The sequence below is a fragment of the Amblyraja radiata genome, chromosome 7 (assembly GCF_010909765.2).
Source record: "Amblyraja radiata isolate CabotCenter1 chromosome 7, sAmbRad1.1.pri, whole genome shotgun sequence".
In the NCBI taxonomy this organism is placed as follows: Eukaryota; Metazoa; Chordata; class Chondrichthyes; order Rajiformes; family Rajidae; genus Amblyraja; species Amblyraja radiata.
The window spans coordinates 61,509,798-61,524,737 of NC_045962.1; the positions used below are offsets into that span (position 1 = coordinate 61,509,798).

Genomic DNA, 14,940 nt, shown 5'->3' on the forward strand with positions numbered 1-14,940 from the left:
TGAGTGAATGAATGAATGAATGAATGAATGAATGAATGAATGAGTGAATGAAGGAATGAATGAGTGAGTGAGTGAGTGAATGTACAGCCTCCAAATCTCATTTTTTCACCTTATAAAGGGTGCAATTCTACACATTAATTAAACTCCATACAGATTAATTTTCACAAATTCAGACTTTAGATCTTACCTTTCAGTTTGAGTTGATTCACAAAGTTTCACAACTTTGTGCTCAGCAGGGACTTTGCTTTCAAGACTTTCTTCCACTTCTATCCACTTAGCTGCACATTTTTCAGACTTCTTAATGCTTGTCTCACTAAATTCAATGATCCTGCTGCAAGTTTCTATGACAAAGAACCTTCATCGGAATCTCCAGTAAAACAGGCATCAGTGAAGCCCTCTCAGCTATGATATGTGCTAGCCTGAAACAAAGCACGTGATTGGCCAACTGGCAGACGACTCAATGTTAAACGTGCTTTGATTGGACTATAAATACCCGAAATATTTCTGTTTTTTCTCTAATTTAATTTAAAAAATGTGCAAGTCTTGTTCATGACGAGTTTCATGGGTGATTTATATAATTTTTTTACACATTATATGTGAAAATTTCATGTCGTTCTGTGACTTGGGTCACAAAACACTGGAATAAAGCTCCTCGGCCCACAGCCTACTGGGAAATTCTAGAAGGCTGAGTCAGATTTTTGAGACCTTGAAGAACTGAAATAGAAATGGGAGAGGACATCATGGTGGAGGAATTATGCCAGTGATTGAAATTCTAGATAATTAAAAAAATAATGGTGAATCCATACATAATTAAAATTCTGATCTTGTTATCTTCCGGTTTGCGTGTTTTTTCTATTTGCTCAAAAACAGTACACGATAGAGCTGCGATTTTTAGCCAGCTCACTCAGACTCACCGTTCTCCTGTGCTGCGAGTGCACAAAGTTTCGTTCCGATCGGTGGTCTATTGTAAAAGTCATCGAGGTTTAAAAATCTTAAAAACCGCGCGTGCACAGATCGATCTCCTCTCCTGCCAGTCAGCGCTGCGCAGATTAGTCTCTTCTGTCACTCCGCGGGACGGTCTGCCCCTTCCTGCGCCATCGCGTCTTTACTGGAGCTGAGGGAAGCTCTGGATGGCCGGCGGAGAACACAATTTCGGAGCGGCCGGAATCAGCCCAGCCCGGCCCAGAGTCTGGGATGTCACCGATGTCGCCAAAAGGAAAGCAGAGACTCTGATTCCGGCGGAGGAGAGCGACCAGCGCACGCTGTGAATCCCATCGCCAGCTCCAGCCCCTTCCTCTCTGGTCCCCCACGCTGGCTCCTGCTCCCCTCCCCCGTGATACCCCCCTCTCCCCCATAGCTCTTACCCCGTCTTTTCTTCGAGCTCCCTTCCCCGCCCACACACCCTTCTCCCCCCCCACAACCCCGCCTCCCGCCCACACAACCCTCCCGTCCACACTCCTCCCAAACCGCCCCGCCCACACATCTCCCCCCCCCCCGCGACTGCATTTCACAAGTTATAGGAGTAGAATTAGGCCATTCTGCCCATCGAGTCTACTCTGCCAATCAATCATGGCCGATCTCTGCCTCCTAATCCCAGTCTTCTCCCCATAACCCTTGACACCCGTTCTAATCAATAATTTGTCCATCCTGCCCTAAAAATATCCACTGACTGCCTCCACAGCCCTCTGGAGTGCCACAAATTAACTACCCTCTGATTAAAGAAGTTCCTGCTCACCTCCTTTCTGAAAGAGCGCCCTTTAATTCTGAGGCTATGACCTCTGGTCCTAGACTCCCACCAGTGGAAACATCCTTTCCACATCCACTCTGTTTATGCCTTCCATTATTCTGTAAGTTTTAATGAGGTCCCCCTCCACCTTCTAAACACCAGCGAATAACATAGAAACATAGAGAATAGGTGCAGGAATAGGCCATTCGGCCTTTTGAGCCAGCACTGCCATTCAATATGATCATGGCTGATCATCCAGAATCAGTACCCCATTCCTGCTTTTCCCCATATCCGTTGATTCTTTTAGCCCTAAGACCTATATCCATCTCTCTTGAATACATCCAGTGAATTTGCCTCCACTGCCTTTGTGGCAGAGAATTTCACAGATTCATAACTCTCTGGGTGATAAAGTTTTTCATCACCTCAGTCCTAAATGGCCTTATTCTTAAACTGACCCCTGGTTCTGTACTCCCACAAAGTCGGGAACATTTTTCCTGCATCTAGCCTGTCCAATCCCTTAATAATTTTATATATTTCCCTCCTAAATTCCAGGGAATATAAGCTCAGTCGATCCATTCTTTCATCATATGTTAGTCCTGCCATCCCGGGAATTAACCTGGTGAACCTATGCTGCACTCTCTCAATAGCAAGAATGTTCTTCCTCAAGCTAGGAGACCAAAACTGCACACTATACTCCAGGTGCAGTCTCACCAGGGCCCTGTACAACTGCCGTAGGACCTCCTTGCCCCTATACTCAAATCTTCTCACGATGAAGGTCAACATGCCATTTGCTTTCTTCACTGCCTGCTGTACCTGCATGCTTACTTTCAGTGACTGATGTACAAGGACCTCTTTTTGCACCTCCCCCTTTCCTAATCTGACTCCATTCATATAATAATCTGCCTTGTTCTTTCGTGGCTCACATTTATCCACATTATACTGCATCTGGCCACTTATCCAACCTATCCACGTCACCCTTCAGCCTCATAGCATCCTCCTCGCAGCTCACACTACCATCCAGCTTTGTGTCATCCGCAAACTTGGAGATGTTACATTTAATTGCTTCATCTAAATCGTTAATATGTGTCATTTTACAATACTGGAGAGTTTTTGACGAACAAGATTAGTATTCACTTTTTAAACAAAAATCTACCCATTATGTTAAATCTTATAAATAGCAGATATAACATAGATAACTTTAAGACCGAAAGTCAAAAACTTTTTTCATAGCAGACAAATTTTCATCGTTTTCCCACCAGTTTGGACACAAAAAGTGTGACATTAAAAACTCTGCCACATTTAGTCATCAATATTTAATTCATAAATAAATGTCCTATGGCCCCTCATACATTTACGTTTTGATAATGATCTAGGGAAATATCTTCATCAGTACCAGAAAATTACAGTAACATAAAGGTAATACAGTACAGTAAAGATCCCGTAACGGTCGTTGTGCTTGGTGTCCATTGTCACAACAACCGTTATCGGGGTTGGTACACCTGTAAGTTAAACCACAGAGGCCTATAATGCTTTTCAAACACCCAACGAGTTATCCTATGGTAGTAGCGATCTTTGGGTGAGTTAATTTTTTTTTCCTTATTTTCCAATTTAATATACCAAAAACATTGTGGTGTCAAAAACGCAACGACTGTTTACGATATAATTTCCGACTTTTAAAAATCAATAAAAAACATTTTGGGCATAAATCGGTCATTAAAACTAAGAAACTGAGCCAATCTTCAATTTGGCAACACACTGTCCCTTGTTTATCTGTCGTACGGACCAAGTCGCAAACTACATTCCTTCGTGTCAACTTCGGGAAGCTCCGCAACGACCGTTACGGAGACATTTTACACAGAAAAATCAGCCCTAATCAAACAATCTGACGAATCATCGGCCATCGATAGCCCAAATCCATAAAGTGATCTACCGTTTAGATCGCATTGGTGAAAATGTTTGGTCTCGCTAATAATGTAACGTTCATTTTCTGAGACACCAAACCTTTTAGTGTCCACCATAACGAACGTTTGTGTGACGCGTTTGTGTCCACTCAGATGGATGCAGCATTCTACTACATGAGCAGGTGAAAGAAGTGGAAACGGTGTTTGCAATTTTATTGTTCTATGTAGTATTCATAAACATAGAAAGGAATAAGAAATATGTGCACTTACTGTGCCAACCAGGTCACTGGTGGACACCACGTGACACCCGTTACACAAAATTGTGTATTCTGATGCCATTTTTAGAAACTTGCCATCAATATGCTATCTTATCTTATATTTGTTGTTAATACTACGTTAGTCATGAACCCAATAAAGTGCTTGTCAATTTTTTTGAAGGAATTTGAAATTTGACCCCATTTGTCACATTTTTGTGTGCAGTATTGTAAAAAGACACATTTATTGTAAATAACTGGGGTCCCAGCACTGAGCCTTGCAGCACTCCACGAGTCACTGCCTGCCATTCTGAAGAGGATCCATTAATTCCTACTCTTTGCTTCCTGTCTGCCAACCAGTTCTCCATCCATGTCAATACCCTACTCCTAATACCATGTGTTTGAAGTTTGCACACTAATGTCTTGTGTGTGGCCTTGTCAAAGGATTTTTGAAAGTTCAGATACACCACATCCACGGGCTCTCCCTTATAAATTCTAATTGTTACATCTTCAAAAAATTCCAGATTAGTCAAGACTTCCAGAAGAGTAGAGGCCCAGTGCTGTCAAATGCTCATATGCTAACCCACTCATTCCTGGAATCATTCTTGTAAACCTCCTCAGCTCCCCTTTTAATCTTTCCCTCCCATCTTAAACCTGTGCCCTCTAGTTTTAGACTCCACTACCCTTATATGCCCATCATGATTTTAGAAACCTATTGGGTCACTGCTCATCTTCTTTCGCTCAAGGGAAAACAGTGTCAATCTATTCAGTCCTTGTGACTCAAGCTCTCCTGCCAGGCAACATCCTTGTGAATTTTTACTGCACCCTCTCAGGCTTAATCACTTTGAAATATTTGGGGTTTTTAGGTTATACTGTATTTTATTTCTTTAATTGTTTAAATCAATTGCCGTAGTTATTGAATGAACCTGGCAACTTTGCCATCGTTCAAAGATTTTCTAGCAATATCTGATTACAATATGCAAATCTCTGTTACATGCAAGGTCTCAATAGCATAGTCAGTCCAATGAGCTATTGTTAAAAATATGTTATTTGGAGATGGACCAAAGATAAATGGATTTCTAAACTTTGAGTACTGGCTGTGAGCCCCATTGCGCAAAATTTACCTTGATGGAATGGCAGACCTTTATGAATTAAAACTTCTCTCACTGTTTCACATGAATACATCAATAATTTTCTACATTGTCTTTGCATTTTTCTCAGCAATGTCCCTTAAATGGTCCTTAAATCTATAACATACAGATCCTGTGGTATGCATTCCATCGTGCTTTTTTATAGGAGACAATGGAATTCCATTGGAGGTTATTGTCGGAAGCATGACTGCAGAGGCCCTAGTAGCTCGAATAAAGAAAGTGAAGGAAGTAAGCAATGATTTTTCTTAATGTTTGATTGTTTATTGATAATTGTATTTGATTTTTGTTTTAGTTTGTCCTTAAGTTTAAACTAAGTAACCAAAATGCATGAACAAGGGAGACAGACTATGAATCCATGTCTGTCTTTTAAAGTTATTTCAGGTACTTTTCGCATTTTGAAATAAATCCAGATTTATGCTATCCAAAATTGGAACTTGGGATAGGTAATGATCTGAATATTTTGACACGGTATGTGTGTTTTCGTTCCATGGTTAATCCATCAGGAAATATATTTTACACATTTTTTAGATTGTTTTTTGTATCTATTCTAACAGGGCTAATGAAATCCTCATTCAAGTGTGATTTCCCTGTTGAATATTAAGTTCCATTAACATAACCTATTTTTTTTTAATTTAGGATGAATTTATTTCAGTGTTTTACTATTTATATGAACTCCATCAGATATACAATGAATAGTTTATAGCACAGATTGTACAAAGTCACTGGGTCTTAAATAATTACCATAATTGCAGCCAGTTCATAATTAAAAGTCACTTCATAGAACGTTGGAATGTAAATGTAACATTACACAGGAAACTGGATATAAAATAAATCAAGCACAACAAAATGCCTTTTGTGCTTTACTGATGCAATTTGGAATATAATTTCCCAAAATACATCTTGATACTAATTAGATTTTTAATTTGGTAGATAGTTGCATGATAAACCTTAATTAGAAAATATTCTAAACTGGAAGCTGATGAGGCTAGGTGTAGCACTTTTAACTGATGTCTCCTATGTGAATATTTTGAGGTGTTTCATAGAAGGTTCATATTCTTCACTGTTGCCACTGCTGGAGCTCCTGCAAGATTAGCCTCAATTATTTTCCATTTTGTTCTGAGCATCAATCTGAGTAACTCTTTCATTCATATCGGTCTCCAAAACCATTACCATTTCTGCCAAAATATTGCAAACTTTGTCTATGTGGAACATTAAATCCAGCACACAGACATTCTCAGAACATTTGTCCAATGTTTCCACAAAAACCTGAATTAGATACAAAATTCTCAGTTCACTCTCCAAAGAATCCACACAAAAAAAACAAAATACAAAGTTCCATAATGTCTAAATAAGTTTGTCTGCTCCCCTATTTGACACGAACCTTTCAAGAAATTACAGACGTTTTCATCTCTTTTTGATACCAAATGGAACTTCCTTATAATTTGTTGCTGTGTATGGCAGATAATAATTAAAGGATAATAATAATCTCAAGAGATTTGTAAATACATTAAAGGTAAAATATCTTTTTTAGATATGTTAAGGGAAAAAGAGAAGCAAAGTCAAATGTGGGTCCCTTGAAGGCAGACACGGGTGAAATTATTATGGGCAACAAGGAAATGGCAGAAGAGTTGAATAGGTACTTCGGATCTGTCTTCACTAAGGAAGACACAAACAATCTCCCAGATGTACTGGAGGACAGAGGATCTAAGGGGGTAGAGGAACTGAAAGAAATTTTCATTAGGCGAGAAATAGTATTGGGTAGGCTAATGGGACTAAAGGATGATAAATCCCCTGGGCCTGATGGTCTGCATCCCAAGGTCCTCAGGGAGGTGGCTCTAGAAATAGTGGACGCATTGGTGATCATTTTCCAATGTTCAATGGATTCAGGATCAGTTCCTGTGGATTGGAGGATAGCTAATGTTATCCCTCTTTTCAAGAAAGGAGCGAGAGAGAAAACGGGGAATTACAGACCAGTTAGCCTGACTTTGGTGGTGAGAAAGATGCTGGAGTCGATTATTAAAGAGGTAATAATGGGGTATTTGGATAGCAGTAAAAGGATTAGTCCAAGTCAACGTGGATTTATGAAAGGGAAATCATGCTTGACTAATCTTTTGGAATGTTTTGAGGATGTGACAAGTAAAATGGATGAAGGGGTGCCAGTGGATGTAGTGTAGCTAGACTTTCAGAAAGCCTTTGAAAAGGTCCCGCACAGGAGACTGGTGACTAAAATTAGAGCACATGGTATTGGGGGTAGGGTGTTGACATGGATAGAAAATTGGTTGGCAGACCAGAAGCAAAGAGTAGGAGTGAACGGGTCCTTTTCAGAATGGCAGGCAGTGGCGAGTGGAGTGCCGCAAGGCTCGGTATTGGGGCCGCAACTGTTTACCATATATATTAATGATTAGGAAGAGGGAATTAGGAGCAACACTAGCAAGTTTGCGGATGACACAAAGCTGGGTGGCAGTGTGAACTGTGAAGAGGATGTTAGGAGGTTGCAGGGTGACCTGGACAGGTTGAGTGAGTGGGCAGATGCGTGGCAGATGCAGTATAATACAGATAAATGTGAGGTTATCCACTTTGGCGGCAGAAACAAGGGGGCAGATTATTATCTCAATGGGGTTAGGTTAGGTAAGGGGGAGGTACAGCGAGACCTGGGCATCCTTGTACACCGGTCACTGAAAGTTGGCGTGCAGGATCAGCAGGCAGTGAAGAAAGCTAATGGAACGTTGGCCTTCATAACAAGAGGATTTCAGTATAGGAGTAAAGAGGTTCTTCTGCAGTTGTATAGGGCTCTGGTGAGACCACATCTGGAGTATTGTGTACAGTTTTTGTCTCCTAATTTGAGGAAGGACATCCTTCTGATTGAGGCAGTGCAGCGTAGGTTCAAGAGAATGGTCCCTGGGATGGCGGGACTGTCATATGAGGAAAGATTAAAAAGGCTAGGCTTGTATTCACTGGAGTTTAGAAGGATGAGGGGGAATCTTATAGAAACATATACAATTATAAAATGATTGGACAAGCTAGATGCAGGAAAAATGTTCCCAATGTGGGGCGAGTGCGGAACCAGGGGCCACAGTCTTAGAATAAAGGGGAGGTCATTTAAGACTGAGGTGAAAAAAAACTTTTTCACCCAGAGAGTTGTGAATTTATGGAATTCCCTGCCACAGTGGAGGCCAAGTCTCTGGATGGATTTAAGAGAGAGTTAGATAGAGCTCTAGGGGCTGGTGGAATCAAGGGATATGGGGAGAAGGCAGGCACGGGTTATTGATAGGGGACGATCAGCCATGATCACAATGAATGGCGGTGCTGGCTCGAAGGGCCGAATGGCCTCCTCCTGCACCTATTTTCTATGTTTCTATGTTTCTAAAAGGGTAACCAGAGAAAGAATGGGACCGCTCGGGAATCAAACTGGTCAACTCTGCGTGGAGCCACAGGAGATGAGCATTTCTCCTCTGTTTTTATCATGGTGAAAGACATGAGGACCATGGAACTTGGGGCAGTCAATGGGGTGTCTTGAGGGCAGTCAGTATTACAGTTGAGGATGTGCTGAAGGTCCTGATGTGCATGATGGTAGACAAATCTTCCAGGCCTGATCAGATATATCTGAGGACACTGCGGAAACTAGAGTGGACATTACTATGAGCCATCATTAAATACAGGTGAGATGCTGGAAGACTGGAGGGTGGCAAATGATTTGCTTCTATTTAAGAATGGCTGTACGGAAAAGCCAAAGAACTACAGGCCAGTGGGTCTAACATCTGTGGTCGGAAGGTTACTATTCTGAGGGATAAGATATACATGCATTTAGATGGATAAGGGCTGACTAGGGGTAGTCATCGTTTTGTATGCGGTAGACCATGTCTCACAAATCTGAGTTTTTTGAAGATGTGACCAAGAAGGTGGTTGAGGGCAGAGCTGTAGACGTTTTTATTTGGATTTCAGCAAGGCATTTGATAAGATTCCTCACGGTCGGCTACTCTAGAAGGCTAGATCGCACAGGATCCAAGTAGAGAGAACTGACTGAATAGAAAATTGGCTTCGTGGAAGGAAGCTGAGAGGTTTGATGGAAGATTGCTTTCAAGACTGGAGGCCTGACTAGTGGTGTGCCTCAGGGTTTGGTGCTGGTCCCGGTGCTACTTGCCATCTACATCAATGATTTGGACGAGACAAGTTTGCAGATGACACAAAAGTGGGTGGTATTGTAGATAGTGAAGATAGAAGTGAGATTGACCGATTGACCAAATGTTGCCAGCACAACATCCTGGCTCTCAATATCAGTAAAATCAAAGAACTGATTGTGGAATTTGGAAGAGGAAGGATGAGGACCCACAATCCTGTTTATACCAATGGTGGAGAGAGTCAAAAACTTCAAATTCCTGGGCGTGCATATTTCCGAAGATATTTCCTGGACCTAGCACACTGATGCAATTATAAGGAAAGCCCATCAGCGCCTCTACTTCCTGAGAAGATTACGGAGATTCAGTACGTCAAAGAGGATTCTCTTGAACTTCTACAGGTGCACAGTAGAGAGCATATTGACTGGTTGCATCATGGCCTGGTTCGGCAACTTGAACGTTCGGGAGCGGAAAAGACTGCAAAAAGTTGTGAACACTGCCCAGTCCATCACCGGCTCTGACCTCCCCACCATCAAAGGGATTTATTGGAGTCGCTGCCTCAAAAAGGCAGCCAACATCATCAGAGGCTCACACCATCCTGGCCTCACACTCATTTCACCACTGCCATCGTGAAGAAGGTACAGGAGCCTGAAAACTAACGTCCAGGTTCAGGCCCAGCTTCTTCCCTACAGCCATCAGGCTATTAAATACTACAACCTCATATTAGCTGTGAACTACAATAGACTTATTATTATTATTTGCTTTTTTGAGTATATCTTCTATCTATCTATCTATTCTATATTATACTATTAAAACTCTCGTGCCATCCGACCGGCTGCCGTCGGGCTGCCTTTCTGCCTTTTGATTCGTTGACTTTCTGCCTTTTGATTTGTTGACGGCTGCTCCTTCCTATCAGCTTCCAACACACTTCGAAACAAACTTGCAAGACAGGAACACTCTGAACCTTTCACTGCTGCAGCAGGCAAGGGAGGTGCAATTGGATTTTTTTTTAATCCACTGCTGAGGGAGGCAGGGGAGTGCTGGAATCTTACATTTGTGGACGGCTTCATTTCCATTGGAGGAGACGGGTGCATGGTGGAATATTGGGTTGGGGGATCACACCATTGGGGGAGCAGACCCAACGGGTCTGCACTTGGTCTAGTATAATATTAAAACTCTGTGGCTGCTGGCTGTGTTTCTGCCTGACTTGTGGTTGCCAGCCTTTGATTCGTTGCTACGCCAACATCAGACCCAGAAACGCCGATTTTTTTTCCATTTTGGTAGAGATTTCACTCTTCATTCCAAGTATCCACTCCTCATTAAATTTCGTCGTGTTTATGTACACATTTTTAATAAAATCCTTCCCTCTCCCCCCCCCCAACACTCATTTTGTCGCCTCCTGCTGGCCAGCGACCATAACGGCTGCTGGCGCCCGCATCTCGCCCTCAAAGACGCCATTTAAAAACAGCCGCACTGCTGATTCCTGAACGGCTTGAGTTGGAGGACCACGTCTCCCGTGGGGGCTACGGGTAGGGAACGGCTGCGTTGGGGGAGCAGACCCAACGGGTCTGCACTTGGTCTAGTAATATATTAAAACTCTGTGGCTGGCTGGCTGTGTGTGTTTCTGCCTGACTTGTGGTTGCCAGCCTTTGATTCATTGCTACGCCAACACCAGACGCAGAAACGCCCAGAATTTTTCCATTTTCGGTAGAGATCTCACTTTTCATTCCAAGTATCCACTTCTCATTAATTTTCGTCGTGTTTATGTACACATTTTTAATAAAAATCCTTCTCCCCCCCCACCCCCCCCCCAAAAAGCTCTCACCCATAGAATGTTGGTGAACGTTCCGTGTGATGTCACAATGCCCAATGCTCACAGATGTCCAATCGGAATGGATCATTAAATATGCCTTTGCAGCAGCCCCAGCCCCTTCCCACCCCACCCCCGCAGCCTGTCGAAGCGCGTCATCAAGTGTGTGGGAATAGAGAAAGAGGATTGGGGGTGAGAGAGAATGGGGAATAGATGGACTGTCCCTACCCCTCCCCCTTCCACTCTCCCTCCCCATTATTACCTATGTCCCTACCCCATCTCCCTCCCCCCTCCCCCACAACTCTCTCATCCCCTCCCCCTCCCCACCCCACTCTCACCCCCTCCAGTACCCCTCTCTCCTCCTCCCTCCCCTCCATCCTCCCCTCCCTCTCTCCTCTCCCCCCTCCCCAACCTCTTTCCCCCCTCCCCCCACCCTCTCTCACCCCCTCCCGCACCCCTCTCTCCTCCTCCCTTTCCCCCCTCTCTCCCCTCTCCCTCTCTCCTCAGCCCTCTCCCTCCTCCCCTCCCATGCCAACCCCCACCCACCTCTCCCCCCTACCCATCTCTGCCTCTTCCACCACTCCCCCTACCCCTCTGCCCCTCTTCCGCACTCTTATTCTCCCACCTCCCTCACCACTATTCCCCCTCTCTCCCCCTACCCCTCTCCCCCTCCCATCCCACTCTTCCCCCGCCCCCCTACCACTCTCCCCCTCCCTCCACACTCTTCCCCCTCTCCCTCCTCCTTACCCTCCCTTCTCCCCCTCCTCCCTCCTCCTCCCTCTATCCCCTTCCCCCTTACCCCACCCCTCTCTCATCCCCTCCCCCACCCCACTCTCCTCCTCCCCTTCCCCCCTCTCTCCTCACACCTCTCCCTCCTCCCCTCCCACCCCCTCCCCCACCCCTCTTCACCCCATCTCCCACCCCCTTCCCCTCTCTCTTGCACCACTCCCCATGTATATATATATATATGTGTGTGTGTGTGTGTGTGTATATATATATATATATATGTGTGTGTGTATATATATATAGCTTCTAGATGTGTGTCTGTATCTAATCTCGGTCTAGCTCTAATTATATCTCTAGCGATATAGATATTATCTATAAGCGCTCATACGCTATATTCTCGCTCGCTATCTCGCGTCTCGCTCTCGCTCTACACGCGCTCTCTCCTCTTCTCTAGCTCTCTCACATAGATATCTCTATCGCTCTCCTTCGCTGCTCTCTCTCGCTCTCGCTTCTCTCTATCTCGCCGCTCTCTATCCGCCCTATTCTTCTCTCACTATCTCTCTATCTCTCTCTCTGTGTGTGTGTGTCTTCCCCTCAACCCTTTTCTCTCTCGTTTATCATATACTATGTTTACATATTCTGTTGTGCGGCAGCAAGTAAGAATTTCATTGTTCTATCTGGGACCTATGACAATAAAACACTCTTGACTCTTGGTTGTGAAAAATTGCAGCAGGATCTTGTTCGATTGGGCAGGTGGGCTAAAGAATGGTTGATGGAATTTAATACAGAGAAATGTGAGATGTGTTTTGGGAAGACTAACTAGGGCAGGACCTACACAGTGATTGGTAGGGCTTTTGGGAGTTCTGTAGAGCAGAGGGGTCTAGGAGTGCTGGTTCATAGTTCCTTGAAAGTGGCGTCACAGGTAGATAGGGTGGTCAAAAAGGCTTTCAGCACATTGGCCTTCATTGGTCAGAGTATTGAGTATAGAAATTAGGAGGTCATGTTACAGTTGCATGAGACATTGGTGACGCCACATTTAGAATGTTATGCTCTGTTTTGATCTCCGCGTTATAGAAAATATGTTTTCAAGCAAAAAACGGTGCAGAGATTTACGAGGATGTTGTCAGAACTCGAGGGCCTGAGCTATTGGGTTAAAGATAGAGGTTGAGTAGGCTAGGACTTTATTCCTTGGATTGCAGGAGGATGAGGGATGATCTTATGGATGTGTCCGAAATCATGAGAGTTATAGATAAGGTACATGCACAGTATTTTGGGGAATCGGGCACCAGAAGACATTTGGGGGGGGGGTAACTTTTTTTTACACAAGGTGGTGGGTATATGGAATGATCTGTTGGAGGAGGTAGTTGATGTAGGTGTAGATTGGTTACTTCATACTAACCAATTGTAGTGCTTTATTAGTAGAAGCACTGTCTACCATGCGGTTTATATTATCAGAATTCAGTTCATACAGTCAGTTGAATAGCTGCTACTCTTGCCTTAACAATATGCTGAAGTGTACTGTGAGTAAACTTTAATAAATATGTTGTACCATGTTGTGCGAGTGACTGACCCTATTACATGGTGTCAAGAAGTGGTTTCTTACCCACTCCGCGTTTAAGTATATCGTTTTTTATTTTGTCTATCTTGTTCGTTTTGTGTACTCGTTATCTCTACCATGGCTATCGCACTTCGCCGTCCAAGTCCTCTGATCTTTGACTCCGACATAGCTGAACGTTGGCACCTCTTCGAGTACGTCTACACCCATTACATTCGTGTTTCTCATTGCAACGATCCGCCAGAGGTGCGTGCTTCTGTACTCTTAAATCTTGCTGGCCCTGAAGCAATGAAACGCGCAGAGCGTTTTAATTGCAGGCCTGCTGTCATGGACCACAACAACCAGATTGCGGTGCCTGCAGAAATAATTGACGACCCTGTGTTTTTACTCGCTAAGTTCAGACAGCTATGCGACCTGCGAGCCAACTCCATAATTGAACGCACTAGGTTTTTTGCTCGTTTCCAGCAACAAGATGAATCGATTGAAAACTTTTTGAGTTATTTAAAACACATGGCTGCACGCTGCCGCTTTGGAGATTTATGTGACGATCTCATCTGCGATAAACACATAGTAGGTTTACTCAGTGACAAAGTGCGAGATGAATTGCTCTGGAACACTGAATTGACTTTGAACCAAGCTGAACAAGCTTGCTGAATCGCTGAACTAACTGATTCCCACACAAAGTCTGCAGGCTCTTGGCAACGTTCCCAGTTTAATGTTAATGCTACCGACACCTCCTTCCGTAACCGGCGTCCACAACCCACCCCTCCCTGACAGCCTCAAAGGTCCATCGAATGGTGCCCCAACTGTAACAACTCCCACGCTCCAGGTCGAGAATTCTGTGGCGCCTACGGCAAAATTTTGTACAAAATTTAAACACTTCATGAAATGCTGCCGTTCTCGCACGCCTCGTTCTTTCCCAAGACAAAATGTGCACCTTTTAAAACCAGAACCTACTGATAACGAGTTCCAACAGCTGGACGCGCTATCCCCTGCGAGCCAAGATAACGGTTCAGACATTCACTCCCTGCTCCCACCCACTACAAGCAACTTGACCCTGAAGTCTCACTTATCGTTAACAACAACACTGCGCTTGCAAAGATTGATACTGGCGTGAAATATAATGTCATGTCTTTATCTGAATTTAAACGGATACGTAATGCTGAATATGTTGAAAACACTACGGCTATGCTATGGACCTATGGGGGTGAGGTACTACACCCACTTGGAGAAACTGAATTGAACTGCATCGTGGAATCACAGGCTCACAAACTTAAGTTTTTCATTGTTCGGGGGGATTCTGCAACTCTGCTTGGCATCAATGCATGCCAGGATCTAGGCCTGGTCTCCTTTGCGTCTGCTGTCCATCAAATCTCTCACACTGAGGGCTCCACTCAGCAGATACTCTCAAAATACAGAGAACAGTTTGACAACAAACTTGGAAAGCTGCCCAACAAGTACAATATCGCCATTGATCCAAATATCAATCCTGTGGTCAGAGCACCACACCGTATTCCGCATACCATGCGCGACAGAGTACACAATGGGCTCCAGCGGATGGTGTCCCTGGGTGTCATTGCTACGGTTACTGACCCATCTGACTGGGTTTCCACCATGGTGGTTGCAACAAAGAAAAACAAGGAAGAAATCCGAATCTGCATCAACCCCAGAGACCTAAACACAGCGATCAAACATCCACACT

The 14,940-nt window shown here is 44.0% G+C and overlaps 1 protein-coding gene and 1 pseudogene across 1 annotated transcript in view; one reads left to right on the plus strand and one right to left on the minus strand.

The window, feature by feature from the left end:
- Positions 1-14,940, plus strand: part of ubxn4 (UBX domain protein 4) — a 65,546-nt gene that overhangs the window by 24,976 nt on the left and 25,630 nt on the right. The window contains exon 4 of the mRNA XM_033024680.1: positions 5,142-5,260. Within this exon, the coding sequence (XP_032880571.1) occupies positions 5,142-5,260 (119 nt within the window). The remainder of the gene's footprint in view (positions 1-5,141; positions 5,261-14,940) is intronic.
- On the minus strand, positions 6,033-13,360 carry LOC116975658 (annotated as a pseudogene).